The sequence below is a fragment of the Eleutherodactylus coqui genome, chromosome 10 (genome assembly GCF_035609145.1).
Source record: "Eleutherodactylus coqui strain aEleCoq1 chromosome 10, aEleCoq1.hap1, whole genome shotgun sequence".
NCBI lineage: Eukaryota > Metazoa > Chordata > Amphibia > Anura > Eleutherodactylidae > Eleutherodactylus > Eleutherodactylus coqui.
The window spans coordinates 92206790-92234303 of record NC_089846.1 but is presented as its reverse complement, the minus strand read 5'-3'; the positions used below and the strand labels follow the sequence as shown (position 1 = coordinate 92234303).

The following is a 27514-nucleotide window of genomic DNA, read 5'->3' as shown; positions in this document are numbered from 1 at the left end:
ACGCGCAGACAGAGGCGCGCGCAGACAGAGGCGCGCGCAGACAGAGGCGCGCGCAGACAGAGGCGCGCGCAGACAGAGGCGCGCGCAGACAGAGGCGCGCGCAGACAGAGACGCGCGCAGACAGAGGCGCGCGCAGACAGAGGCGCGCGCAGACAGAGACGCGCGCAGACAGAGACGCGCGCAGACAGAGACGCGCGGCCTCCCACCATAGCGCTGCACTAATATACTGCGGTTGCCGGCCTCCCACCAGACATAGCGCTGCACTAATACACTGCGGCTGCCAGCCTCCCACCAGACATAGCGCTGCACTAATACACTGTGGCTGCCGGCCTCCCACCAGACATAGCGCTGCACTAATACACTGCGGCTGCCGGCCTCCCACCAGACATAGCGCTGCACTAATACACTGCGGCTGCCGGCCTCCCACCAGACATAGCGCTGCACTAATATACTGCGGCTGCCGGCCTCCCACCAGACATACCGCTGCACTAATATACTGTGGCTGCCGGCCTCCCACCAGACATAGCGCTGCACTAATACACTGCGGCTGCCGGCCTCCCACCAGACATAGCGCTGCACTAATACACTGCGGCTGCCGGCCTCCCACCAGACATAGCGCTGCACTAATATACTGCGGCTGCCGGCCTCCCACCAGACATAGCGCTGCACGCTGCGCTACTTCATCTGGGATCGCTGCTGGAGTCTCTGCTGCAGATGTGAATGAGCCCCTAGATAGATATTATGTATATGACTACGGCATCCTGTGCGTTATCCGCAGAGACATCCTATTCTGGTTTGCTGCCAGCAGAACAGATTTCTCATTTGATGGATTTAGAACAATTCAGATCCACTTTTCCTGACAATGGTTATAATGATAGAAAACAATCATTTTATAACCGGGTTTAGAATTCGCAGTAGACGGCGGCGGTGCTTTATTTTCTGCGTACGCTGACAGGCTCACTAAATTATTCTCAATTATTTACTAATATTTACTGCAGATTTGGTGCCAATTAAATCTCAGACGTCGTCACAACTCAAGTCGAAAGTTTAGACCATCTGGTGTCTCCTTGAGAAGTACAGAAGAAGTTCAGAATTCTACCGCGCCGCTTTCACTCCACGCACATTTATGCACCGCTGCAGAGTAATATAATATACAATGAGGCGGGATAATGGCAAGGGGGGCCACGGGGGACAGAGCGCTGCACTGATAAAACACGTAAACGCCACCTACCTCTTGGTCTGTATCCGACCTCAAGACAGAGCGGTCGCTGATGAGAATCGCTCGGGAAATCTGTCTGGAGGCGAGAGAATTACTTGTAAAGCTTTATTTCTTGTTCTTAACCCCCTACTTTCCCATCCCCCATCATCCCTGTCTCACACAATGCATCACTCCCATCATCCCTGACCCCAGGAGCTCACAATCTAATCTCCCACATAGTGTATCACTCCCATAATCCCTGAACCCAGGAGCTCACAATCTAATCTCCTACATAATGTATCATTTCCATTATCCCTGACCCCAGGAGCTCACAATCTAACCTATCTTGTATACAATTTGGCACTCCCATGACCTCTTACCTCAAGAACTCACAATCTTACCTTTCCATCTCATCATATTTGTATCACTTCCATCATCCCTGGCCCCAGAAGTTCACAATCTAATTTCCTACATAGTGTATTACTCTCATCATCCCTGACCCCAGGAGCTCACAATCTAATCCCCCACATAGTGTATTACCCTCATTATCCCTGGCCCCAGGAGCTCACAATATGATCTCCCACATAGTGTATCACTCCCATCATCCCTGACCTCAGGAGCTTACAATCTAATTTCCTACATAGAGTATCATTTTCATCATCCCTGACCCCAGAAGCTCACAATCTAATCAATCTTGCAAACAATTTGGCACTCCCGTCACCTCTTACCTCAAGGACTCACTGTAATCTTCCCATGTCATCATAGTTGTATCACTCCCATCATCTTTGACTCAGGAGCTTCCAATTTATCCTCTCATCACACACAATGCATAATTCCCATTATGCCTGACCCCAGAAGCTCACAATCTAATGCACATATCTCACACATTCTTCGCACCCTCTGTGATGTTCTGCATTGAATTGTGGGAGTTGTAGTGCTTTCTGCTTCCGACTACTCTAGATTCCAGCAATTCTATTAACTGCATCATATGGTCATCCAGTATGTGGTCTACACAGGACATCTACCACAATACACTGCAGCAGAGCTCTCCGTGGGCAGACCCTGAACCAGCAGGAGGTGCAGCTTTGCTTATGACTGTAGAATTAGATAAATTATGTGACAATCTCAGTTACATAGAAACACACATTCTTGTACGGCCAGTGTTATACTATGTGATCTGCGCCCTTTAACGGACGGGCCCTTACCTGTAGCGGGTGTTTGTGCAGGTGTTCTTCGGCAGGTAACTGTCCTCTATCACCACGTAGCGGCAGCGGATCCGCTTCCCTCTACTGTCAATGACCGCTTTACACCTATAAAGGGCAAAAGACGGAAAATGATCAGAGATACAAAGAAAACCCACCGAAAACTGATTGCGTGAGGCGACAATTCTCTTGTCTTTTATTTATGCTGCATCATTACAATAGATACATACAGCGTTAGCGCGGTTTCAGCTCGCAGATGATGCCGTTTTGCGCACTTTTTTGGTGTCCAAGGTTGACAGAAGACCACTGCATGCAGAGGCGTCTGGCATCAGAACTAACGCAGCGGCACTGCCCGAACGTCTGAGCAGCCGGCCCACGTTACATGATTTAATTCCAGCATGCAAGTAATGCGGACTGCCGTGATCCCACCTGTCGGGGCGATGTCTTCGCCTCCTAACCCTTTCTATGTAAGAGGTAAGACATATTGGTGACAGCTCACTTCTTACAAAGTATATTTCCCAATACAAAACGGGCCTAAAAAGTATGTGTCCCCCAAAAACTTTGCCACCTACCCCCAACAAGTGTGTGCCCCCAAGAAGAATGTGCCCTTGCAAAAGGTTTCCCTCTGAAAACTATGTGCCTTACCCACCCGATAATATGTGCCTCTGAGAAATGCACGTGCCTCCCAAATCTAGGTGCCCTCAAAAAAACCTATGCGCCTCCTGCAAAAAGAGCCCTTTGAAAAGCATGTGTCCCCCAAAAACTATGTGCTTTGCCCCAACTAGTGTGCCCCCCAAACAGTATGTGTTTGAGAAATGTATGTGTCCCCCGAACTGTGGTTCCCTAAGAAATGTACCTCCAAAAAACTATGTACCATACCTCGTTTGTGCCACCCAAAAATGCATGCGCCCCTGCCCCTAGATTATGTGTCCCCCAAAACACATGCACATAGGGGATCAACGTCTCCTATGTATATTATATATGTGTATGGGATCCACATCTTCAGCCTGGAGAAGATTACATACATATATAGGGGATCCACGTGTCCTGCTCAGGAAGGATTGTATACATATATAAGGGATCCATGTCTCCTGCCCAGGAAGGATTGTATACTTATATAGGGGGTCCAGGAAGGACTGCATAATATATATATATTATACGTCTTCCGCCCAGGGAGGATCATATACACATATAAAGGGTCCATGTCTCCTGAGCAGGAAGAATTACATACATATATAGGGGGTTTACATCTCCTGCTTAGGAGGATTACATACAAATATAGGAGCTCCATGTCCTCCGCCCGGGGAAGATCCGATACATATACAGGGGGTCCACACTCTTCCCGAGGAGGATCTTTATCCTACAGACACTTCTGCATTTTGTATTTTAATGTTTCATGAAAAATTAAGGGAATGACCGGCGGCCGATTTCCAGAGCGCCGGGGATTTTCGCACAGTGGCTTTATGGCTCGTACTGGCAATAATTTACAACCAGTGAATAAGACAGAGCTGCGAGGGTCTTTGGGTCTCCCATCATTTAATGCAGTGGGTGACAACACAGGTCGCACAGTGGTTGTAGTTCTCCTACAATGACTGTCACACTAATTAGGTGAAGCCCCTGCACTCACCCCTGACAGAGTCTCATATGCTGAGAATGACGCCTCCTGGCTCCACCATTAACCCTTTCTGTAGCGTTGACACCCTACATTGATAGACAAATAGATCATCTCATCCAGATGACTTTAATCCGATGGTCCGCAGCTGCCACCAGGGGCTGCACCGTCACAAGCACATCTCTGACACTCCAAGCTACATTTCCCCCAACCTATTCACATGTATAGCAAACGAAACGCAATCTGGCTACAAGTGGTCCACCTCTAATATTCATAAATCCACCTTACAGGACAGATGCTTTATCCCATTATGTAAGTCTGATCACTGCCAACGGAGGGAGGAAAGGAGAGAGGAAAGACAGAAAGGAAGGAAGAAAGGAGGGAGGAAAGATAGAAAGGAAGGAGGGAGGAAAGACAGAAAGGAAGGAAGAAAGGAGGGAGGAAAGATAGAAAGGAAGGAAGAAAGGAGGGAGGAAAGACAGAAAGGAAGGAAGAAAGGAGGGAGGAAAGACAGAAAGGAAGGAAGAAAGGAGGGATGAAAGACAGAAAGGAAGGAAGAAAGGAGGGAGGAAAGACAGAAAGGAAGAAAGAAAGGAGGGATGAAAGACAGAAAGGAAGGAGGAAAGGAGGGATGAAAGACAGAAAGGAAGGAGGAAAGGAGGGATGAAAGACAGAAAGGAAGGAGGAAAGGAGGGATGAAAGACAGAAAGGAAGGAGGAAAGACGGGATGAAAGACAGAAAGGAAGGAGGAAAGACAGGAAGGAGGAAAGAAAGAAAGGAGGAAAGACAGAAAGGAAGGAAAAAAGGGGGGAGGAAAGACAGAAAGGAAGGAAAAAAGGGGGGAGGAAAGACAGAAAGGGGGGAGGAAAGACAGAAAGGAAGGAAGAAAGGGGGGAGGAAAGACAGAAAGGAAGGAAGAAAGGAGGGAGGAAAGACAGAAAGGAAGAAAGAAAGGAGGGATGAAAGACAGAAAGGAAGGAGGAAAGGAGGGATGAAAGACAGAAAGGAAGGAGGAAAGACAGGAAGGAGGAAAGAAAGAAAGGAGGAAAGACAGAAAGGAAGGAAAAAAGGGGGGAGGAAAGACAGAAAGGAAGGAAAAAAGGGGGGAGGAAAGACAGAAAGGAAGGAAGAAAGGGGGGAGGAAAGACAGAAAGGAAGGAAGAAAGGGGGGAGGAAAGACAGAAAGGAAGGAAGAAAGGAGGGAGGAAAGACAGAAAGGAAGGAAGAAAGGAGGGAGGAAAGACAGAAAGGAAGGAAGAAAGGAGGGAGGAAAGACAGAAAGGAAGGAAGAAAGGAGGGAGGAAAGACAGAAAGGAAGGAAGAAAGGAGGGAGGAAAGACAGAAAGGAAGGAAGAAAGGAGGGAGGAAAGACAGAAAGGAAGGAAGAAAGGAGGGAGGAAAGACAGAAAGGAAGGAAGAAAGGAGGGAGGAAAGACAGAAAGGAAGGAAGAAAGGAGGGAGGAAAGACAGAAAGGAAGGAAGAAAGGAGGGAGGAAAGACAGAAAGGAAGGAAGAAAGGAGGGAGGAAAGACAGAAAGGAAGGAAGAAAGGAGGGATGAAAGACAGAAAGGAAGGAGGAAAGGAGGGATGAAAGACAGAAAGGAAGGAGGAAAGAAAGAAAGGAGGAAAGACAGGAAGGAGGAAAGAAAGAAAGGAGGAAAGACAGGAAGGAGGAAAGAAAGAAAGGAGGAAAGACAGGAAGGAGGAAAGAAAGAAAGGAGGAAAGACAGAAAGGAGGAAAGACAGAAAGGAAGGAAAAAAGGGGGGAGGAAAGACAGAAAGGAAGGAAAAAAGGGGGGAGGAAAGACAGAAAGGAAGGAAGAAAGGAGGGAGGAAAGACAGAAAGGAAGGAAGAAAGGAGGGAGGAAAGACAGAAAGGAAGGAAGAAAGGAGGGAGGAAAGACAGAAAGGAAGGAAGAAAGGAGGGAGGAAAGACAGAAAGGAAGGAAGAAAGGAGGGAGGAAAGACAGAAAGGAAGGAAGAAAGGAGGGAGGAAAGACAGAAAGGAAGGAAGAAAGGAGGGAGGAAAGACAGAAAGGAAGGAAGAAAGGAGGGAGGAAAGACAGAAAGGAAGAAAGAAAGGAGGGAGGAAAGACAGAAAGGAAGAAAGAAAGGAGGGATGAAAGACAGAAAGGAAGGAGGAAAGGAGGGATGAAAGACAGAAAGGAAGGAGGAAAGGAGGGATGAAAGACAGAAAGGAAGGAGGAAAGAAAGAAAGGAGGAAAGACAGGAAGGAGGAAAGAAAGAAAGGAGGAAAGACAGGAAGGAGGAAAGAAAGAAAGGAGGAAAGACAGGAAGGAGGAAAGAAAGAAAGGAGGAAAGACAGGAAGGAGGAAAGAAAGAAAGGAGGAAAGACAGAAAGGAAGGAAAAAAGGGGGGAGGAAAGACAGAAAGGAAGGAAGAAAGGAGGGAGGAAAGACAGAAAGGAAGGAAGAAAGGAGGGAGGAAAGACAGAAAGGAAGGAAGAAAGGAGGGAGGAAAGACAGAAAGGAAGGAAGAAAGGAGGGAGGAAAGACAGAAAGGAAGGAGGAAAGAAAGAAAGGAGGAAAGACAGAAAGGAAGGAAGAAAGGGGGGAGGAAAGACAGAAAGGAAGAAAGAAAGGAGGGAGGAAAGACAGAAAGGAAGGAAGAAAGGAGGGAGGAAAGACAGAAAGGAAGGAAGAAAGGAGGGAGGAAAGACAGAAAGGAAGGAAAAAAGGGGGGAGGAAAGACAGAAAGGAAGGAAGAAAGGGGGGAGGAAAGACAGAAAGGAAGGAAGAAAGGGGGGAGGAAAGACAGAAAGGAAGGAAGAAAGGAGGGAGGAAAGACAGAAAGGAAGGAAGAAAGGAGGGAGGAAAGACAGAAAGGAAGGAAGAAAGGAGGGAGGAAAGACAGAAAGGAAGGAAGAAAGGAGGGAGGAAAGACAGAAAGGAAGGAGGAAAGGAGGGAGGAAAGACAGAAAGGAAGGAGGAAAGGAGGGAGGAAAGACAGAAAGGAAGGAGGAAAGAAAGAAAGGAGGAAAGACAGAAAGGAAGGAGGAAAGGGGGGAGGAAAGACAGAAAGGAAGGAAGAAAGGAGGGAGGAAAGACAGAAAGGAAGGAAGAAAGGAGGGAGGAAAGACAGAAAGGAAGGAAGAAAGGAGGGAGGAAAGACAGAAAGGAAGAAAGAAAGGAGGGAGGAAAGACAGAAAGGAAGGAGGAAAGGAGGGATGAAAGACAGAAAGGAAGGAGGAAAGGAGGGATGAAAGACAGAAAGGAAGGAGGAAAGGAGGGATGAAAGACAGAAAGGAAGGAGGAAAGGAGGGATGAAAGACAGAAAGGAAGGAGGAAAGAAGGGATGAAAGACAGAAAGGAAGGAGGAAAGAAGGGATGAAAGACAGAAAGGAAGGAGGAAAGAAGGGATGAAAGACAGAAAGGAAGGAGGAAAGAAAGAAAGGAGGAAAGACAGGAAGGAGGAAAGAAAGAAAGGAGGAAAGACAGGAAGGAGGAAAGAAAGAAAGGAGGAAAGACAGGAAGGAGGAAAGAAAGAAAGGAGGAAAGACAGAAAGGAAGGAAAAAAGGGGGGAGGAAAGACAGAAAGGAAGGAAAAAAGGGGGGAGGAAAGACAGAAAGGAAGGAAAAAAGGGGGGAGGAAAGACAGAAAGGAAGGAAGAAAGGAGGGAGGAAAGACAGAAAGGAAGGAAGAAAGGAGGGAGGAAAGGAAGAAAGGAGGGAGGAAAGACAGAAAGGAAGGAGGAAAGAAAGAAAGGAGGAAAGACAGGAAGGAGGAAAGAAAGAAAGGAGGAAAGACAGGAAGGAGGAAAGAAAGAAAGGAGGAAAGACAGGAAGGAGGAAAGAAAGAAAGGAGGAAAGACAGAAAGGAAAGAAAGAAAGGAGGAAAGACAGAAAGGAAAGAAGAAAGGAGGAAAGACAGAAAGGAAAGAAGAAAGGAGGAAAGACAGAAAGGAAAGAAGAAAGGAGGAAAGACAGAAAGGAAAGAAGAAAGGAGGAAAGACAGAAAGGAAAGAAGAAAGGAGGAAAGACAGAAAGGAAAGAAGAAAGGAGGAAAGACAGAAAGGAAAGAAGAAAGGAGGAAAGACAGAAAGGAAAGAAGAAAGGAGGAAAGACAGAAAGGAAAGAAGAAAGGAGGAAAGACAGAAAGGAAAGAAGAAAGGAGGAAAGACAGAAAGGAAAGAAGAAAGGAGGAAAGACAGAAAGGAAAGAAGAAAGGAGGAAAGACAGAAAGGAAAGAAGAAAGGAGGAAAGACAGAAAGGAAAGAAGAAAGGAGGAAAGACAGAAAGGAAGGAAAAAAGGAGGAAAGACAGAAAGGAAGGAAAAAAGGAGGAAAGACAGAAAGGAAAGAAGAAAGGAGGAAAGACAGAAAGGAAGGAAAAAAGGAGGAAAGACAGAAAAGAAGGAATGAAGGAGGAAAAAAAAGAAAAAAAGGAAGAAAGACATGAAAGAGATAGACACTAGCAAGAGAATAGAGAAGGAAAAAGAGGGGGAGGAGAGAGAGGACACATAGAACTGAGACAGATACTAAATAGACAGATACAGATGCTGCAATGTGTAAGGATACAGGATGTCTTTTACACGTTACCAAAACATTTTCCATAATTCTAATTTTACATGTGGAGAATCTAAAGCAAATATTTCTGATCTACTGACACTGTATAACATTGTGTCCTACACCTGAGATGGCGGTGACCCACATGCTGTGACTTCAGCTGCTCGGTGTCATCTCATCTGGCGTTGGGCCCATGAATCACGTTCAGCCCTCCATTGACCTTCTTTCAATGTGTCTAGTGAGAAGAGTGGAAGGTACAATCCATCTCAGCTAAGCCATGAGTTATAAAGGTTCTTTATGGACCTCATTATCCAAACTAATGGACTAAGGGCAGCATCCTTGAGAAGGACCTGCCCGCCACCGGCAGAGCCCTCACTGCAATATTTCAGAACAAATATGTAAATTTCCACACAATTTTCCATCTTTTTTTATTAAAGAAATATAAATTTATTGGATTTTTGCATTGCTTCGAGGGTCACGGTATTCTGATGGGCAAAGGGGGTTGGGGGTTTGTGTCTTAAGCGGCTGCAGAGAAGAAAATTATGTACAAATTGATTACACCAATATATTTTATGCTGGGAAGATGTCTCTGAAGTTAAGGAGAGGAGAAGTATTGCTGAAGTTTCCTTCAGGTTTACTTCCAAAGCTATTATGGATGACTATGCCACCCACATCTATGCCGCACTTCAGTCTCTTCCTTGGCTGAAGACCTTTATTTTTGGTCTTCATAAAATATCGGAAGTCAAAGAAAGATTGGCTTATGTGCAGAGGAGCCTGACGGACTCTGTTCACAACAGGGGAGGCCCCGACGCTAGATAAGCAACGCGCGGGACCGGGAGGCCCCGACGCTAGATAAGCAACGCGTGGGACCAGGAGGCCCCGACGCTAGATAAGCAACGCGCGGGATGGGGAGGCCTGACGCTAGATAAGCAACGCGCATGATAGGGAGGCCCCGACGCTAGATAAGCAACGGGTGGGATGGGGAGGCCTGACGCTAGATAAGCAACGCGCATGATAGGGAGGCCCCGATGCTAGATAAGCAACGCGCGGGATAGGGAGGCCCCGATGCTAGGTAAGCAATGCGCGGGATCGGGAGGCCTGACACTAGATAAGCAATAGGGGAGTGGGAACCCCGACTTTAGATAGGCAATGGGGCGGGTGGGTGGACTGACGTTAAATAGGCAATGTGAGCAGGTGGGTGGAGGGCCTGAAGCTAGATAGGCAACGTGGTGGTGAGCCCGACATTCGATAAGCAACGTTGGGGTGTGTGTGTGGGGGGGTGACGTTCGATAGGCAACAGGCAAAATGTGACACTATAGGTAATGTGGGGTATGCGACAACATATAAGCAATGGGAAGATGTAACATTGTAAGGGTAATGGGGAACTACACATTATATAGGTAATTCTATAGTATACACTTATTAGAAACACTGCAGTGGGAGCAATCAGATATTAGAGCAGTGAGGTTGAGGGGATTTCTAATTGCTGACTGTTTCCCAGTGAGGTCCACAGCAGAGATACTTCTATTATACGATCTATATCTGCTGTGAACCATATAATCTTATTATATAGCACTACTACCTACAGAGAGCGCGATGCTGACAAGGGGGTACATAGAGATGACAAAAGCGGGGCTTTACTCCTTGTGTCCACTAGTCTACCCATTTAACCTGTTCCTAGCTGTGGGGAGGGAGGATCCGGTGAGACCTCGGTGCTACCCCTTTGTGGCTGCTCTCCACTATAGCCCCTGCCAGAAGATGCAGAAGTGCAATTATTTGGATTCTTGCAGCAATCAGAAGTCATGTTTCCTGGAAAATAGGTGTAATGTGCAACGTGGGCGATAATGAACGTAGAATGACCTGGCCAGCCCTATATAGGATACGCTGCGGCACGGCCGCCTACAGGCGCCTCTACAGCGGCCGCATATCCTACAAGCCCCAATGTCACTTTCCTCTTCTCAGAGACGACTTAATGCATTGAACAGGAAATGAAATTGTCTGGAATTTCCTCCATTTGTCACAATGTAGCAGCAGAAGTAACCACATCTCCCCCCATCACCCACATACCGCAGCTTTGATTTACGCTCTGGATAGAAATGATCCACCTTTGGAGAATGGCGCGGCGGCGATGTCTGCACCTTTCCCTCCCGCTCTCTGTATCTGCTGGCTGAACATTACGGCCGTAACTCAGGGACAGAACAGTCGTTCAAAGGACATGAAAGGAGCTACAAAAACATAATGTGTAAATGGCTCTATTCTGTGAACATGAAAGGCTGCGCCATCCCGGCGCTCCGCCGACCTCATCAAAGGCGAGTCGAGAGCTTACGGTCATCTGACTGCAGGCATTGCTCCACTTCTAAACAGCGTTTTGCAGGTTACTTCTACATAGAATGATGAGTAACTTTGTAAATACTTTACATTGCATCATATGCAATGCTCCAGTCACATCAAAAGCTGCATTCAAAACCTTAGGGTGGAGCGTGTTTTGGTGCGTATATAAGTGCGCACCCATGTACGTGCAAAAACACACGTGAATGCAGGTCCGTGCATTGCCTTCAATGGCGCCACAGCTGCTGCATTAAAGGCAATGGTCTGCCGGCACCCCCGAATTGTTTTTCAGGGAAGAGCTTTACATATAAGCTCTTCCCTGAAAAAAGAATTTTAGTGTGTAAAAAAACAAAACAAACCCCCCCCCCCCGTCCACCGCTGCCGTGTGCCCGCGGGGATGAAGAACACATCTGCCACATGCGGCAGAGGTTTCCTTCATCCCTGCGTGGAAAAAGAATTTCCTGCTGCACCTGCCACATCTGTACAGATGCAGCAAAGGAATTCTAAATTCCCACGGGGATGAAGAACACATCTGCTGCATGCGGCAGATGTGTTTTTCATCCCCACAGGGAATAAAGAATTCCCTGATGCACCTTCCACATCTGTACAGATGCAGCAAAGGAATTCTTCATCTCTGCAGGGAATAAAGAATTCTCTACCCCAGCTGTCACAGATGACAGCTGCGGTAGCGGATCAAGCTGCCGTCACCCAGTAATTGTTTTTCAAGGAAGGGCTTTAAATATAAGCCTTTGCCTGAAAAACAAGAAAAAGTGGTGATAGAAATAAAAAAGGTAGATTATACCTACCCGATAATCGGGCTTTCAGGAGTCTCCACGACAGCACCACCTGAGATGTCCAACCAGGAGGAGGCTAGGAACACACCGAGAGGTTAAAAGCTCCCCCTTCTTCCACCTTCCTTAATGATGTCTAACGAATTGCCAGGGGTAGGAGCTTAATACAAGATTATTACCAAACCTGGTATTTTAACTATTTCTTCACAAATGGTAATTCAATTTTAGAATTCTCTCTTTTCTTGGGGGAAGGGGGGGGGGGAGGGGGGGATGTACGGGTGCTGTCGTGGAGCCTCCTGAAAACCCAATTATCGGGTAGGTGTAATCTACCCTTTCCCAGTCGTCTCCACGACAGCACCACCTGAGACTTACAACTAAATTTTTCAGGGTGGAATTGTTGCCGGGAGACCTTACGGCCAGAGGCCATATCCTCACCTAGCTGCATGTCCACCCTGTAATGTTTAACGAAAGTGTGCGGCTTCCAAACTGTGCCATTACATATCTGTTCAACGGACGCTGAACTATGTTCGGCCGATGAAGAGGCTACTGCCCTTGTGGAGTGGGCTTTAAGTTCCGAGGGGACCTCTTTATTTAGTGCTTTATGAGCTTCTGTAATAGCCAGGCGGATCCATCTGGCTATGGAGCTTTTTGCTGCTTTATTTCCCTTCTTTGGGCCGCAAAATTGGACAAATAGGCTGCCGTCTCGTCTTCACTGACTTGTGGCGTGAAATGTATTTCAGCACCGCTCTCCTGACGTCCAGACAGTTAAAAACTCTCTCCCTAGTCCTTCGGGTTATCAAAACATGAGGGAATCACTACGTTTTGAGCCCTATGAAAAGGTGACACTACCTTAGGCATAAATGCTGGGTCCGATTTAAACACTATCTTTGTATCGGTGACTTTAAGAAAGGTGTGGCGTATAGATAGAGCCTGTAGTTCACTAACCCGCCTGGCTGAAGTAATAGCCACTAAAAAGACTGTTTTTATCATTAGTGTTCTTATTGGGAGCAGTTCTATCGGCTCAAATGGGTCTGATGACATGGCCCTAAGGACCCAGTTTAGGTTCCAGTCAGGAAACAGGTTTGTGGTTTATCTGCTGCTGTCTTGAATCTGCTGATCCACCCAATCTTGGATAGTTTGGTGTCAAACGGGGCACTAAGGGCCGCTACCTGGACCCTCAATGTGCTTGGGGAAAGGCTCATATCCAGGCTATCCTGCAAGAATTCCAAAATCGTGGGGATGCCTGAGGAGGAAATCTGGGATTTCTTCTCCTGCCCCCATAGGATAGATTTTCTCCAGACCTTCTGGTAGATATTATTGGTTGTTGTTTTTCTGTTAGATACTAAGGTCTGGATTACCCTTTCGGAAAATTCCCTCCCCTTTAGTATGGATTTCTTAAAATCCATGCCGCCAGGTGGAGTCGGTCTATGTTTGGCTGTGTCAGTAGGTCCACTTGGACTGGATCCTGTACACTTAAGTTCTTTAGGAGCCCAAACCAGCTCCTCCTTGGCCAGAAGGGAGCTGCTAGGATTAGCGTACATCTCTGGGACCAGAAGTACTGAAGTACCCTCGGGATTAGAGGGATTGGGGGAAAAGCGTAAACGTTTTCAGCCCCAGTCCTGATTTAGGGCATCTACTGCTGTTGGTTGATCCCCTGGCTTGAGGGAGAAGAAGTTCTTTACTTTGAAGTTTTCTTTTCTTGCGAACAGATCGAACTGTGGGGACCCCTACCTGTCTGTCAGAATCTCGAAAGCCTCCTGAGAGAGAGAGCACTCTCCAAGGTTTATATGTCTCCTGCTGGGGAAGTCCGCTCTTTGAATCAGCGTTCCTTTTAAATGTGTCGCTGAGATTGACAGGACTCGAGCCTCTGCCCAGTGGAAGATCTTCTGGGAGACATCCTGTAAGGCTGGAAACTTTGTCACCCTTGATGCTGAATGTGGAATACCGCCGTGGTGTTGTCTAATAGAATCCTTAGGTGATTATTGCGCACTATATCTCCTAGCCACTGAAGGATCTCCCAAACTGCCGAGAGTTCCCTGTAATTTGACAACTGGTTTTTCACCCCCGGGGCAATGAGCCCTGTAGAAACTGGTCTTCTACATGCGCCTCCCACCCCCAGACACTTGCGTCTGTTCTGACACATATGGCCGGATTCTGAATCCAGTGAACTACTTTTGACAGGTTCGCGGATGACATTCACCAGCACAGGGATATCTTCACAGAGTTCTCTATATGCATCCTTGTCCCTAGAGAGGACTGCTTCCTGTCCCAGGCTGAAAGGATTGCGTTTCATAGGGGTCTGGTATGTGCTTGTGCCCATGCTACCCCCGGGATACAAGAGGTCAGACTCCCCAAGAGAGACATGGCCTCCCGGATTGTACACGTTCTCTCTAGAAATCTTCCGACCAGTTGTTGGATCCCTTGAACCTTCCACTTGGGGAGGAAGGAGCATTGGCTCTGCGAGTTGAGCAAGATGCTCAGAAACACGTTCCCTCTGCTGGGTTTTAAGCTGGATTTTCCCCAATTTACTATCCATCCCAGAAATTGGAGGAGATGGAGGGCCGTCGCCAGATGTGCTCCTAAAATTTTCTGGATTCCGCTATGACCAGGATGTCGTCTAGGTAGGGCACAATCGAGATTGACTTCTGTCTCTGGTAGGCCGCCAACTCTACCATGATCTTTGTAAAAATTCGGGGGCGTTGATGAAATCCTGAAGGGAAGGCATCTGCACTGGAAAGGTTTTGTTCTTCTGCCCATGTTTAGCGTAAATCATAGGAATTTCTGGGAATCCGTATGAATCGGCATGTGGAAGTACGCATCCTTTAAATCTATGGATGCCATATACACCCCCTTTGTTATCAGCTTCACCGCAGAAGATATCAACTCCATTTTGAACCTCCGATACCTGATGTATGCGTTCAGGGGTTTTAGGTTGATAATTATGCGTGGCTTCCCGCAAGCCTTCTTTATTAGGAAAAGCCTGGAATAGTGACCCCTGGTTTCCTCCTTCGGTTTTACTGAAGATACCGCTTTTAAATGTAGCAGTTCTTGAACTCCTTGTTGGAGTAGGCGCAATTGATGTGTTGAAATTTTCTCTTGGGATGGGATACCAGCTGTATTCGGTATCTATGCAGCAAAACTTCGGGGATCCAAGAACTTTCACAGATTGGGGCCCATCGATCTACAAAGCTCCCCAGTCTCGCACCAACTGGGATGGCGTCAGGGTTTTTGCTTGGCCGGGTCCCCCTGATGAGGGTTAAAAGAGGAAATTCCTCCCTTTACCTCCCTTAGGCTAGCTTTATTTGCCCGTTTGCCTTCGCCCTGTACGGTTCGGAATGCTGCGTTGGAGCTCGAAAAAAGTTCTTCCCTTTTTGTTGTTTTTCTTCCGAAAACCCTTTTTTCTTGTCAGCTGCTTTCTCGAGGATCTTGTCAAGATCTGGGCCGAATAGGAATTGCCCGCAGAAAGGGAGGGAGTATAATTTATTTTTACAAGCTAGGTCACCTGACCAGAATTTTAGCCACAGAACCCTTCTGGGGGAGTTGGATAGCGCCATTGCTCGTGCTGAGAGCTACACCAGTCCTGCTGATACGTCTGCCAAGAAATTTGTGGCCATTTTAAGGATGGGGAGTGAATCCAGGATCTGCTCTCTTGGAGTCTTGTTGGATATTTGAAGCTCCAATTGCTCCAACCATACGCTTAGGGTTCTAGCCATGCAAGTGGCTGCTACCCCGGGTCTGAGCAGACTAGCCGCTGCCTCCCAGGTCCTCCACAAGAGACCCTCGGTCTTCCGGTCCATTGGATCTCTCAGTTGTGTAGCGTACTCAAAGGGCAATGTTGTTTACTTCGCCACTTTGGCTAGGGGGACGTCTACTCTGGTTATTTCTTCCCAATTTGCGCACACCTCCTCCTCGAATGGGTAACACCTCTTGACACCCCGGGTGGAAAAGGACCCCACGTCGGGTTTTTTCCATTCCTTGTGTATCAGTTTGGTTATTTTTCTATGCACTGGGAAGGTATGCCTACGCCTTTCTCCTAGACCTCTGAAGATTTCATCTTGGATTGTGCGTGGCTCCCTGGGCTACTCCATCTTGAGGGTGGCCCTCACTGATTTTATGAGCTCCACTAGATCCTCCTGATGGAACAAATATTTTTTGTAGTCCTCTTCATCCGAGGATTCCTCAGGAGCTAGTTCTTCGAAGTCTGACTGAACTTTTTTCGGAGTCTGAATATCTTTCTGGACTATAAGGCCTCCTGTGGCGCCTGGACCCAGATGCCCCAGTCAGCTGCGCATTTTGTGATGTTAGAGCTGACTGTACTTCCTTCCTTAACCAGCTTCCTGACATCCTCCATAAAACTGCCCGACTCCTCTTTAACTAGCTTCGCTACGCATGCCTTGCATAGCGGTCTATCATACGTTGAAGGTAACCTTTTTCCGTACTCTGCGCATTTTTTTTAGTTTTGTTCTGGGAGGGGCGTCTTCCTTATAGAGGTATGCAAATAACTATGCGATATTCCAGGTCAAAAAGATGGAAATTAGCATTACTTTGCCCAATGGGCTACTTACGACCCCCCCTGTAGAAGCTGGTTCGGCAATGTCCAGTGCTGGAGTACTCATTGCAGGTGGCACTGCAGTCACCCTGGGACAATAAGCCTGCGATGGCAAGTAAGTTGGTATCCGGGTAATCTCCCTCAGATTAATGTTTTTGGTTTTTTTAAAATTTGCCGCCCTCTGCGCCTGGCCACGCCCCCTCCTCGCGTCCCAAGACATCACCTAACGCTGACACTCCGCTCCTCAGTCCCGCACATAAGGAAGCGCCAGAGCGCCGTGCTCGGCCCCTATGCCGGCAGCAGAATAACCGAGCACGTGCCCCAACGGAGGAGGAAGCAGTGGCCCCCACTTTGAACCCCCCATGGGCCGCCATGGGAGGAATGTGGCCTGGGGTACCACCTCATGTGGCGTCCCAGGAGACGATCCTCAGGAAGGGACGACAGGCTGACACCCTCTGCCCTCCGATCCGTTGCAGGTATCATTTTTCTTCTTTTGCTAGTGTCTCCACCAGCACCTCTGTGATCCTGGCTCCTGGCAGGACAGGAAGAACACTGAGGAAGGTGGGAGAGGGGGGAGCTTTTCACCTCTCGGTGTGTTATTGTCCAACCAGGAGGAAGCCATCTCAGGTGGTGCTGTCGTGGAGAAGACTGGGAAAAAATACTCACCTTTCTTCAGCTGCGGTGCTCAGCCGCGTCCAGCCGTCTCTACTCCTGCACTGCTGTGAGGAGTATTCAGCAGCTTGCTGAATGGGCTGTCTCTGATTGACTGAGCACTGACTAATCAGAGGCAGCTCTCAGCTATTGAATGAAAGCTGACAGCTGCCTCTGATTGGTCCCTGCGCTCAGCCAATCAGAGGCAGCACTCACCCATTAATGAATGCAGCCCGCGCCTGCTAGGCAAGTATGCCTTTCTTTTTTTCAGGAATTCAACAGGCCTTTATTTTAGGTGGAGGGCTTAACCTTCTTGCGATAAAATTGTGTGATTTTATTGCTGTCAGCAGCGAAGCACGATTTTTCTCAAGAAAATGCATTACTGACGCTACAAAATCACCGCGATTTTGTAGCGCTGATATCGCTGTACACGGACGCTAAAACACAGCATTTTTTGCTCTATGCAAGAGTGAGTATAAAAACAGATTTACGAAACCAATGTCTTTCAATGGTCTCATTGATGTGTTCTCTGTTGCGATGGCAAAAAAAAAAAAAAACGGGGCATGTTTTATCTTTCTGCTTTTTTTTGCCATTTTATGCGTCTATGTTTCCATATGAAGCCATCACGTGTTTAATTTGGGTGAAAAAAGGCACAAGGACACACTTTACAAAGCAGACACACATTTGCCCTATGGCTGCGTTTTTTGCCTGCCCAAAAACACAAACGCCTATGTGGAGGGACCCTTATTCTGATAGGCCAGACTTTCACAGATGTGGGAATACCAGGTTTTTCTTTCTTTGTTTTGATTTTTTTAATATAAGTTTGGGATAAAAAGTTTTTTTTTGCTATTTTTTTGACTTTCATTTGAAATTATTTTTTACAATAGTAAAACCTTTTTTTTCCCTCTGGTCCCCACAGGAGAATTGAACTTGAAATTGTTTGATCCCTTATGCAGTACACTACAATACCATAGTATTGTAGTTTACTGTATTATGACCAGCAATCTAGTAAGACTCTTCCCTTCTGCCCATGTTCACTTGAAAATCTGATATGCTAAAAATGGGCAACAAAACAGAAAAACGGAAACCTTTCCATCCATTTGTCACCGGTTAATAAAATGTGTAAAAAAAAAAAAAGTCCGATCTGTTCGCTTTCCATTTTTAACAAAGTTCTGCAGTCTGCGCTATTTTTTCTGTTGAACATAAGCGGAATGTAAAACAGAATTGAGCTGAGCAGAACTGAAGTCAATGGGGTGTAAAACGGAAAAATGCTTGTCTTTGTTTTTGTCCAACAGAACAGAAAACAAAACCGCTGGTGTGACTGCAGCTCTGGAAGCGACTGGAGTGTACAACAACTGAAGAGCGATACAAGATAATTACATCGAAGTAACATTTTATGAAGACTATGGAGATGACCCAAGGCCCGCTCGCGCCAGCACATTGCTTCCCATCTTTAACAAATCCGCTTCCTCAAAATGAAACGAAAAGCAAAAAAAAATTAAAGCCAAACGGAAATCATAATTTCTGGTTATTTTTAATGGATCCGGTAGACGAAACCACTAAAAACAAAAGCACGGGCTATTCCTATCAGTCTGTTTCCATTTCCATACATTCTTAATGGATCCATTTTGGCACTAGAGGACGATTTTGCGTTTTTCCCTTCCGCACGTGATCATGTATAGAAACAGACCATTAAAAGGACAACAAAAACATAACCAGATACAAGGATTTAGGTTCCGTCACCCACTGACCCATCTGCAACTCAGCAAAAAAGAAAAAAACAAAAAACGTAACTGTTCTTTCCATTAGCTTCCCGTATTTTAGCATAAAAAAAGCGCTGCGATCTGTTCTATTGTTTGTTCAAAAACAAAGACAAATCCTCCGGACCACCCAATTCATGTCACCATATCTTTCCATACTATCCCCTGCCAACACGTGTAAAGACGCAGTGAATACGCACGCCATTGCATATTTGTTGTGTTCTTACGTGATCGCATAGACTTAAATGGGCATTTGTGGTCCATGATGATGATGATAAAAAAAGGACATGCTGTGTTTTCGGGAACATAAAAAAACACATGACTGAAGAGGGTAATGCAAATCAATGGCGTTTATGCAGTCAACTTCGTGCAAAAGACGAACAGACAATATGCCCGTGTGAATAAGCCCCAAGGTATAAAACACAATGTAACTGGGGATTGATACAAAATAATTCTCAGCTGAGCTTTGTGAATGCAGCTCTGGGAGTGAATGGAGTACAAAACATGATATGATTCAAGAGAAAAGTATCAAAACTAAAGTTAACCCCTTCATGACCAGGGGTCACTGCTGCGCCTGCATCAGGTCACTTTCTGCAGTTCTGGTATTGGCACTTTCAAAGAATCAGGTGACCTATCTACAGCGGGGCTGGTTTTCTTGAGTAGTATTTTTCAATGGTACCATTTGATTCACCGTGTAATACATTGGAAGACTTTAAAGAATTTCTAAATGAAGCGAAGTGGAAAACAAAAAATACACACAATTGCACCATTTGGGGGTGGAATGGGGGGGGGGGGCAGTTATATCGTGCTCACAGTGCAATAAAAGTGAGAAATGGTTATTATTTTGTGAATCCGTACAATCACAGCAATATAAAAACTATATAAATTTGGTCAAGTAATACTAAGAAAGATTAAATACCTTCTTTTTTTTTTTTTTAAGAAAAAAAAATGCTTTCTGTCGTGATCTTTTGACCCAAATAATTTTTTTTCTGTTTTCCACCCATTGGGCTCATTTAGTTTATATTGGATCCATCTTGGGGTATATATAACTTTATGTTTGCTTTTTATTCAATTTTTTTTCTTTGCGACAGAGAGACCACCAGAGTGCCATTCTGCCATTGAGTATATTTCCTGACAGCCGTTAATCATGTAGGATTAACAATATGATATTTTAATAAACTGGGCAACTTTTATCTTACAATAATAATAAAAAATAATAATTAAAAAATCTCTTATCTTTTAGTTATTTTTACATTTTTTCATTGGTACCCACAGGGGGCTTTAACATGAGATGGTTTGATCACTTATACAGTATAATGTAAAACTATGGTATTGCATTATACTATATTTTAACAGGCTGCCTATTAAAGACACGCAACAAGCCACAGGCACGTCTTTCTGAAGCTCCCACGATATCATCGAAGGGGGCCACTTGGGATATTTAAATCCCGTTTTAGACATTTAAAGGGAACCTGCCACCTCCTATAGGCAACATAAACTAAGTGAGGGTGCTCATAACACAGGTCCCATAGAGTTCAGAGGTGTAATTTGTATACTTTCCAAACTCCCCGCTCCCGCACGATCACCCCTGGAAGTCTGCGTTCTGGCTATCAGCGCGACGCTTTTCATTCAGCCCATGAGTGTGCATTACACGGTTTTCTATGGGAGACAATAAAAAGCGTCATGCCGATAGACAGAGCCCCAACTTCCAGGGGGAAATGGGAACGGGGAGTTCGGCAAGTATAAAAACGACACCCCCAGACTCTGTGGGATCTGCCCTATAACTTAACTTCATGGTGCTTATAGCTGACAGGTTCCCTTTAAATGCCTCTTGCAAAACTGACAGCAGCATTTAAAGGCTTAATAGCCGTGATCAGAGTTCTCTCTGATTGCGGTCGTCACAGGCGGGTGTCAGCTGTCAAAAACAGCCGATACCTGCCATTTTTGAAGCAGATTCGGCTCCTGAGCCTGCTCCATACACAGTATGTACTGTGGATGGCTATTTCTGTCCTACCTGCATGGGGTATGTAAAAAGTGGAATGTATGTCAAGAAAGGGTTAAACAAAAGTCACTCATCGCCTGTGCAACATTGCTCTGAAAAATGAGGTTCAAAAGTGAGGTGTACCCAGGACTGTAGGGGTTAACTCAACCTTCAGGGCTAGAAAGGGCAGCGTAGTTTATGACAACAATCTACCTAGAACTCATTAAAGTCTTTTCTCTTGGAGTGACATGCATTATCAGCAAAGATTAATCTGATGAGTCTTTAGGTGAGCTCCATCTAAAAAAACCCGGCAATAACAGGAGCTTTGTGTCATCTGATGAAAATCAATTAGACTGGTAAGGCCAGAAGAAAAACTAACATCAGTCATCGCCAGGCCCCCGGCAGCTCAAATGATTTGTCTTCCAAGCCTGGATGATCAGGAGCTGTAGTAATATCACGGGGGAAAATTAATTTATTTTCTATACTGTGGGGCCGCACTTCCCTCATTGTGGAGGACCAATACACAGATTAGTTTTAATCAAGGTTGATATGTCATTAATACCGCCAGGCTCTTTGAAGTTTTAGGCTTTTTTTTTTCTTCCCTTAATCGACTGCAGCGTTTTTCTTCTGCTCTTTGTCTGTAAATAAAGGAAGGTTAAAAGGGAAAGGCTCTTACTCTGAAGACTGCGTGTCCACCAGCAGACCCCGCAGGGAGTGATGCAGGCAGTAGATGCCCCCGAACACCGCGCTCATCCTGCAGGGAGAGAGAAGAGGCATCCAGTAACACATCGGCTGCCCTTTGTTACATTGTATCCAAAACGTCACACAAGATGCTGAGTGTTTACAAATATCAGCGAACAGTAACAAACCAACAGATACATTGTAACCTGCAGGATGGAGCAGAGAACCCAAGTATCAGTCAGAGAATATGAAGTAATGCATACGGGAGGAAGAAGTGGTTAGTCACATTGCATCCTGCAGATGGAAGCTAACAAGTGATAATCTGTAGTGTTACAACGTGAGAGGTGAACGCAGAAACAGACCTATTCACTAGATGCACCTGAACCTCTTCTGTGACCACGGATTCGCACACCCGTACCGTAGGCTCCCCGAGCGTGAAAACCGCGAAATCCACTTGTCTTATATGTTGGTTTTGCAAGTGGAATTGGTGTGAGTGCGCAAAGTGCTAAATCGGGCAACAATTTTGCAGCAGGCCTGCATATAAGACACGCAGAATGACTGGTGTAGACCATTGTGTGACACTACTCTTGTGAGCTCTTCACATCGGAGGACGTTAAGCCACAGGATGCAGCCAAAGCAGCGGCTCCGAAATTCCAACCCAGAATCCACAGGTACAAGACCGGATTCTCACATCGGATGTATATCTGTGTGTACAAATGACACGTATTTTTTGCATTAAAAAAACTGCGGAAAGGCGCCCAAAAATTGAAGTTGCTGCATATTTTTTTGCATTACGAATTGCACAAGCAAAATACACGCTTGTGGATGAACCCATTGAAATAAATGAATACTACTGACCAAATAAAGTGCGCACAAACATGGTCACGTGACTTCGGTCCAACTGCAGATTTTGAATTGCAGGCAGCTTTACACCATTTTCAATTGCACATCAAAATCTGCAGGTAGCCAGTGGATTTTGGTCTAATGTACTGCGGCTGGTGGTGCACAGTGTGCCTATTCCGGCCCGCCTGGAAGGTCCCTCAGGGCTCATTCACACAGGTGTATGTACATTTATTAACAGACGCACTTGTCCCAGCTCTGACACCACTTGGTTGGCAGGAAGCGACGTGTCTGACGTGTGATCGCGCCTTTTTAAATGTACCCATTTCCCATGTGCCACTACTGCCCCATCCATGCAGGTTTGCTCTGTTGGTTGCTGCAGGACTATTTGATTTGTGGTTCGTATTTACCAGATGCACCTTTGTCACTTTATGGCGAGTGCTGAGCAGCGATTAGCTGGAGTTTAGGATCATAATACAGGTCTCTCATTAGATAGAGTTTTTGGGTCTCTGGGTGGAATTAAACGCTTTGGGACCTTCTGCCATTAATTGCTGATCTCTTTTTCTCTTAACGTTGTCCCTAGTTGTATCCCCTTCTTATATACTCTATATAGGGCCAGAATAGGGTTTTCCAGTTTTTAGGGTACCCGCAGACCCGCTGTTCAGGATGATCACTCAGCATGTTGCTGCATAGAGTGATTTACGTAGTTAAAAGGGAAGTTTTGGTGCCGTTTGTGACAAATTATGCCACAAACAGCACTAAAATCCACAGTGCAAAATATGCTGCCAATTTTTAAGCAGATCCACATCAAATTCCATTACGTGTGAATGCACCCTTAATCAGTGCCTCATGTTCTGCTTCTGCACAGTAAAACTATTAGGTCAGGGTTCACAAGGTGCAGATTTATTGCATAGATGAGATTTTATAAAAAAGGAGATTTGTCTACATGCTGTGGAAAAAGCACACTAAGGCTAACCTCCCGCGGGGAATCCTACCCCATAACGTGATCATCATCCATGTGAAACCCCCAGGGATGCGAGGCGTTTTCATGGCAAAACAGCCTAGCAGCAATGTGGTGGAAGAATCAATCGTCTGCCGCGGCTCTCACAGCCCTGGCAGAGGATCGTGGAGCTTTTCCTATAGCTTTCAATGGAGCCGGCACGTGCCTGTGTGACGTTAACCTAAATCAGTGCGGAATTTAAATCCACAGCATGCGAATTTTAGCAGTAGATTACATGCAGAATGGGCGTATGTCTGCTATAGAGGTCAAGGGAGAAGGCAAAATCTGTAGTAAATCCACAACGGTAGATACGTACTTGGAGAGATCTCACTGCACTGTGAAAGGAAAAATGTGCTGCATAATTTGATAAACTGCAGCTTTACAATCGGTGCCGCAGGTCAATATACAGGCGGATCCTATCTGCAGAGCTGGACGGATCTCATCCACTTTGCTGTAAATGCTGTCACCCCAAGTGACCATGGCCTTAGATACATTCAGACACTGAGGAGCAAAATGTGCAGCAAATAGAATATATACTACTTGCAGATGACACAAAACTATGTATAGAAATTACACAAAACAGAAAAGAATGCAGTTGCAAGAGGATCTGGATAAGGCCACATGCACACGGAAGGATCACAAGCAGAATCCAACCCTGTCCGCAGCCGGCGACCCCGCGTACCTGTTGTTATTATGGGGTTTTCTGTACTGTGGATGGTCTGCGCAGCTCGCTGCTAGACATCCGCGGTACTTTTTTTTTTTTTTTTTTTTTCAACTTCTGCTTTTCCCGCGTCATCGCTAGGCGGTGACATGGAATCCGCGACCTTTCCGCAATGTCAATTGTGACGGCTTCCATTGACTTCAATGAAAGCCGTCCACGTGAAATGGAGCATGCTGCGATTTTTTATCTGCAAAAAGAAACCGCAATTGGTTTCCCCTCGTGTGCATGAAGAATCACTTTTCCATAGAATGCTATGGGCGGTATTTGCTGCGGAATTCGGAGGCGGACGCCCCAGGACATGAGGCCTAAGTTGAGGGCAGAAAAGTGGTAAATGAGGTTTAACACTGATAGCTGTTAAGTTCTGCACATGGGCAGAGGAAATACATGTCACCATTATACACTAAATGGGAAACCACTGGGGAACACTGACAGGGAAAAGGACTTGGGGGTTTTAGTTACCTGTAAGCTTAACTGGAGCAACCAGTGTCAGGCAGCTGCTGCCAAGGCAAATAAGATCATGGGGTGCATCAGACGAGGTCTAGGGGCGCATGGCGAGAACATGGTTCTTCCTCTTTACAAGTCACTGATTAGACGACACATGGGATATTGTGGACAGTTTTGGGCACCGATACTCAAGAAGGACACATCAGAGCTTGAGCGGGTTCAAAGGCGGCAACTAAAGTAATAAATGGAATGGGCGGACTACAACACCCAGAGAGGTTATCAAAATTGGGGTTATTTAGTTTAGAAAAAAATACGTCTGAGGGGGTGACCGAATAGCTATGCATAATATATCAGGACTCAGTACAGAGATCTCTTCCCTCATCTATTTATACCCAGGACTGTAACAAGGGGGCGCTCTAATAACTATGTATAGATATATAAGTGGATAGTACAGAGGTCTCTCCCATCATTTATTTATACCCAGGACTGTAAGAAGCGGGTGTCCTCTATGTTTAGAGGAAAGAGGGTTTCTACACAACATAGAAGGGGGTTCTTTACTGTAAGAGCAGTGAGACTATGGAACTCTCTGCCTGAGGACGTGGTAATGGTGAATTCTACCAGAGAGTACAAGAAGGGCCTGGATTAATAATATTGCATGCTATAAAAACGGATTACTTCAGGAGGGTCGGTGATCCAGCGATTATTCCAATTTCCAGACTGGAGTAGGGAAGGAATTTTTTTCCCTTTAAATGAGGAAAATAGGCTTCTACCTCATTGTGGGTTTTTTGCCTTCCCCTGGATCAACATTGGGGGGTAATAGGCTGAACTGGATGGACATAGTATGTTAGGCTGAAAAAACCCCTATGTTACTAAATGATGTGGCTTCACCACAGATTTCACCTGCTCATTTAAAAGGAGTGAAATCCACAACATAAAGTGCCATGCTGCAGTTGTAACCTCTGAAGCGCAGATCACCTTACACTATTTTTTGTTCCGCAGCATGAGGATGGGTTTTCCTGACATCTCACCCACATTGCTAGCACTGTAAGATGATGCAAAATTTGCAGCCAATTCTGGTGTAGGAAGTCTGCAGCGATTCTCGGCCCACTGCTGGTCTTCACTGGTTATATCGGGTTTATAATACGGTTTGCCTGTGTGAGAGGACCCTTAGGTCTCTCACCTCTACTGCACAGCATCGCCCCCTGCTGCGATCACATCGTGGGGATCCAATGTGGTGACTGTTGACCATCATCTCTATTCCCCGTGACATTGCTTAAGCTGCTGTGACTGTGAGCCTGGAACATCACCGAGGTGTAGTACTACGGCACTTTGCGGAAGCAACCGCCCCAAAGCGATGTAACCCTATGGCGCTGGCAGGAAGGGAATAGTACAGTAATACTTTATTCTGCACTCTTGATCTTCCTGAATATAATCAGTTCCGATTGAACAACAAGAGAGCAAACCAACAAATTCCATCTCCATGGTCATAAACGGTCATTTAACATTGTGGTCGGACGTGTTTAAGGATCGCTATTTGAGCACATGACTGTAAGAAATACAACGAAGCTATTAGAGTCGTCTCTGTACTTCTGGAACAGAGTGAAATGTAATTCATCGTGCGCTTTGTAAGACTGCACCCCGGCTGCGCTGCTTGGATGCTCGTAGCGGAACGCTGAAGGAGGACGCAGCGCTGACAGCACAATCATGTAACGTTCTGTAGTAGTGAGGAACAAGCGATGGTTATCAGGGAGACTCGCAGGGAGCGCTAGGCTATAAATGGGGATACAATGTAGTTCTGGGTTCTGCTCGGTCCACAGTGGAGCCTGAAGTCAGCGGCGGCACGACACCGGTCCTATTAACCCCCGAACGAAGGATGGTTAAAGTGATATTCCTCCCTCTAATTAACTTGCTCCTGTCACCAGCAATAAGCGGAGTTCTGCTGACAGACGCTCACAGGATGCACTCGGCTTCAACTTTGCCCTGCTGACTTCAAATCATATTACGGTGAAATTAACAGTTGTGAAAATCTCTGGCCCGACCGTCCCGTCCTGCGCAGCCTTTAAATGCCATTTCAGCTTGTATCAAAGCAAGAATCAGCAGTTGTAATTTTTTAATACAGCTGCAAAACAATAGTCCCCATTAATAGCGGGGGCCCTGACAGCGCCGCTCGCCTTGATTTATGAGGCTGTGTATAATTTGATTATTTTATTAATTCTGCTGATTACGGTTTCGGTTAATCCGGTGAAGGTCACTCCCAGAATAAATCTTCATTACGTTTCACAGAGAAGCTAAACGCCTGCAATGAGTTGTTTGCTTTAATTAAACACTAATGTAACAGGAAAAGAAAAGAGGCTGGAGGCTCGTCGCATCTGCTGCAGCGAGGGGAGAGGGGGGCCGCGGTAACTGCGGGGACGGCCGACAATGTGCTCAGACGCCAATCACATGGTACAAGCCAAAGCGCTCACTGCGGACCACTTCGAAATAGTGAAAAGTAATGACAAAAAAATGAAATATTAAAACAATGTGACGGCACGGTGGAATGTATCCATAAGGCTTATTGTTCCATTGACATCGCTGTATGAGGACTTGTTTCTGGTTAGGTTTTTAATGGTCCAGTTTAATGTACTGAAACGACTTAAAATGTATAATTGGTGTGAAACAAAGAAAATACGCAATTGTTCTTGGTTTTTGGAGGGTCATTTTTAAAGGTATTCATGGTGTGATAACAAGACAAGTTTATTCTAGCTTTCTGATTTGTGTCAGGAATAGTGCGAGCAAACTTTTGAAAAGTTTGGTTGGTTTGCTGAATTTGGGCAAAAATTTTGGTTCAGTCCGAATTAGTTCAAAATCGAATGGGAACTTCACCAATGCCCCTAAAACTGCTGTATAACTACTAGAGTTGAGCGAACATACTCTGCGGAGCTTGATGCTCGTTCGAGTATTAGCGTGCTCGATGATGCTCGTTACTCGAACGAGTATCAAGCAGTGCTCGACCCCGCACCAGTTTTTGGCTCCTCCCTGCTGTGACGTGCTGGTTTTGGCCCCTCCCCAGCGCGCCATTGGCAAATTCTTTGGAGAGGGGGGAGAGGGAGGGGGAAAAAAAAAAGTTCGGAACCCGGTGTTCCACATACAAAAATGCTCGAGTCTCCCATTGTACTCAATTGGGTTTGTTACTCGAGTAGAGCTCTCCAATTTTACGAAAAGCTCGACTCTAATAACACGGACTTGAGC

The 27514-nt window shown here is 46.0% G+C and overlaps 1 protein-coding gene across 2 annotated transcripts in view; it reads right to left on the bottom strand.

Annotated features, from left to right (window-relative positions):
• CHM (CHM Rab escort protein) overlaps positions 1-27514 on the bottom strand; it is a 98792-nt gene that overhangs the window by 20428 nt on the left and 50850 nt on the right. For both annotated transcript variants that reach the window (XM_066581464.1, XM_066581466.1), the window contains exons 9-11: positions 21274-21351; positions 2404-2508; positions 1232-1295 (exon numbers count right to left, since the gene is read on the bottom strand). In XM_066581464.1, coding sequence (XP_066437561.1) covers positions 1232-1295; positions 2404-2508; positions 21274-21351 — 247 coding nt within the window. The remainder of the gene's footprint in view (positions 1-1231; positions 1296-2403; positions 2509-21273; positions 21352-27514) is intronic.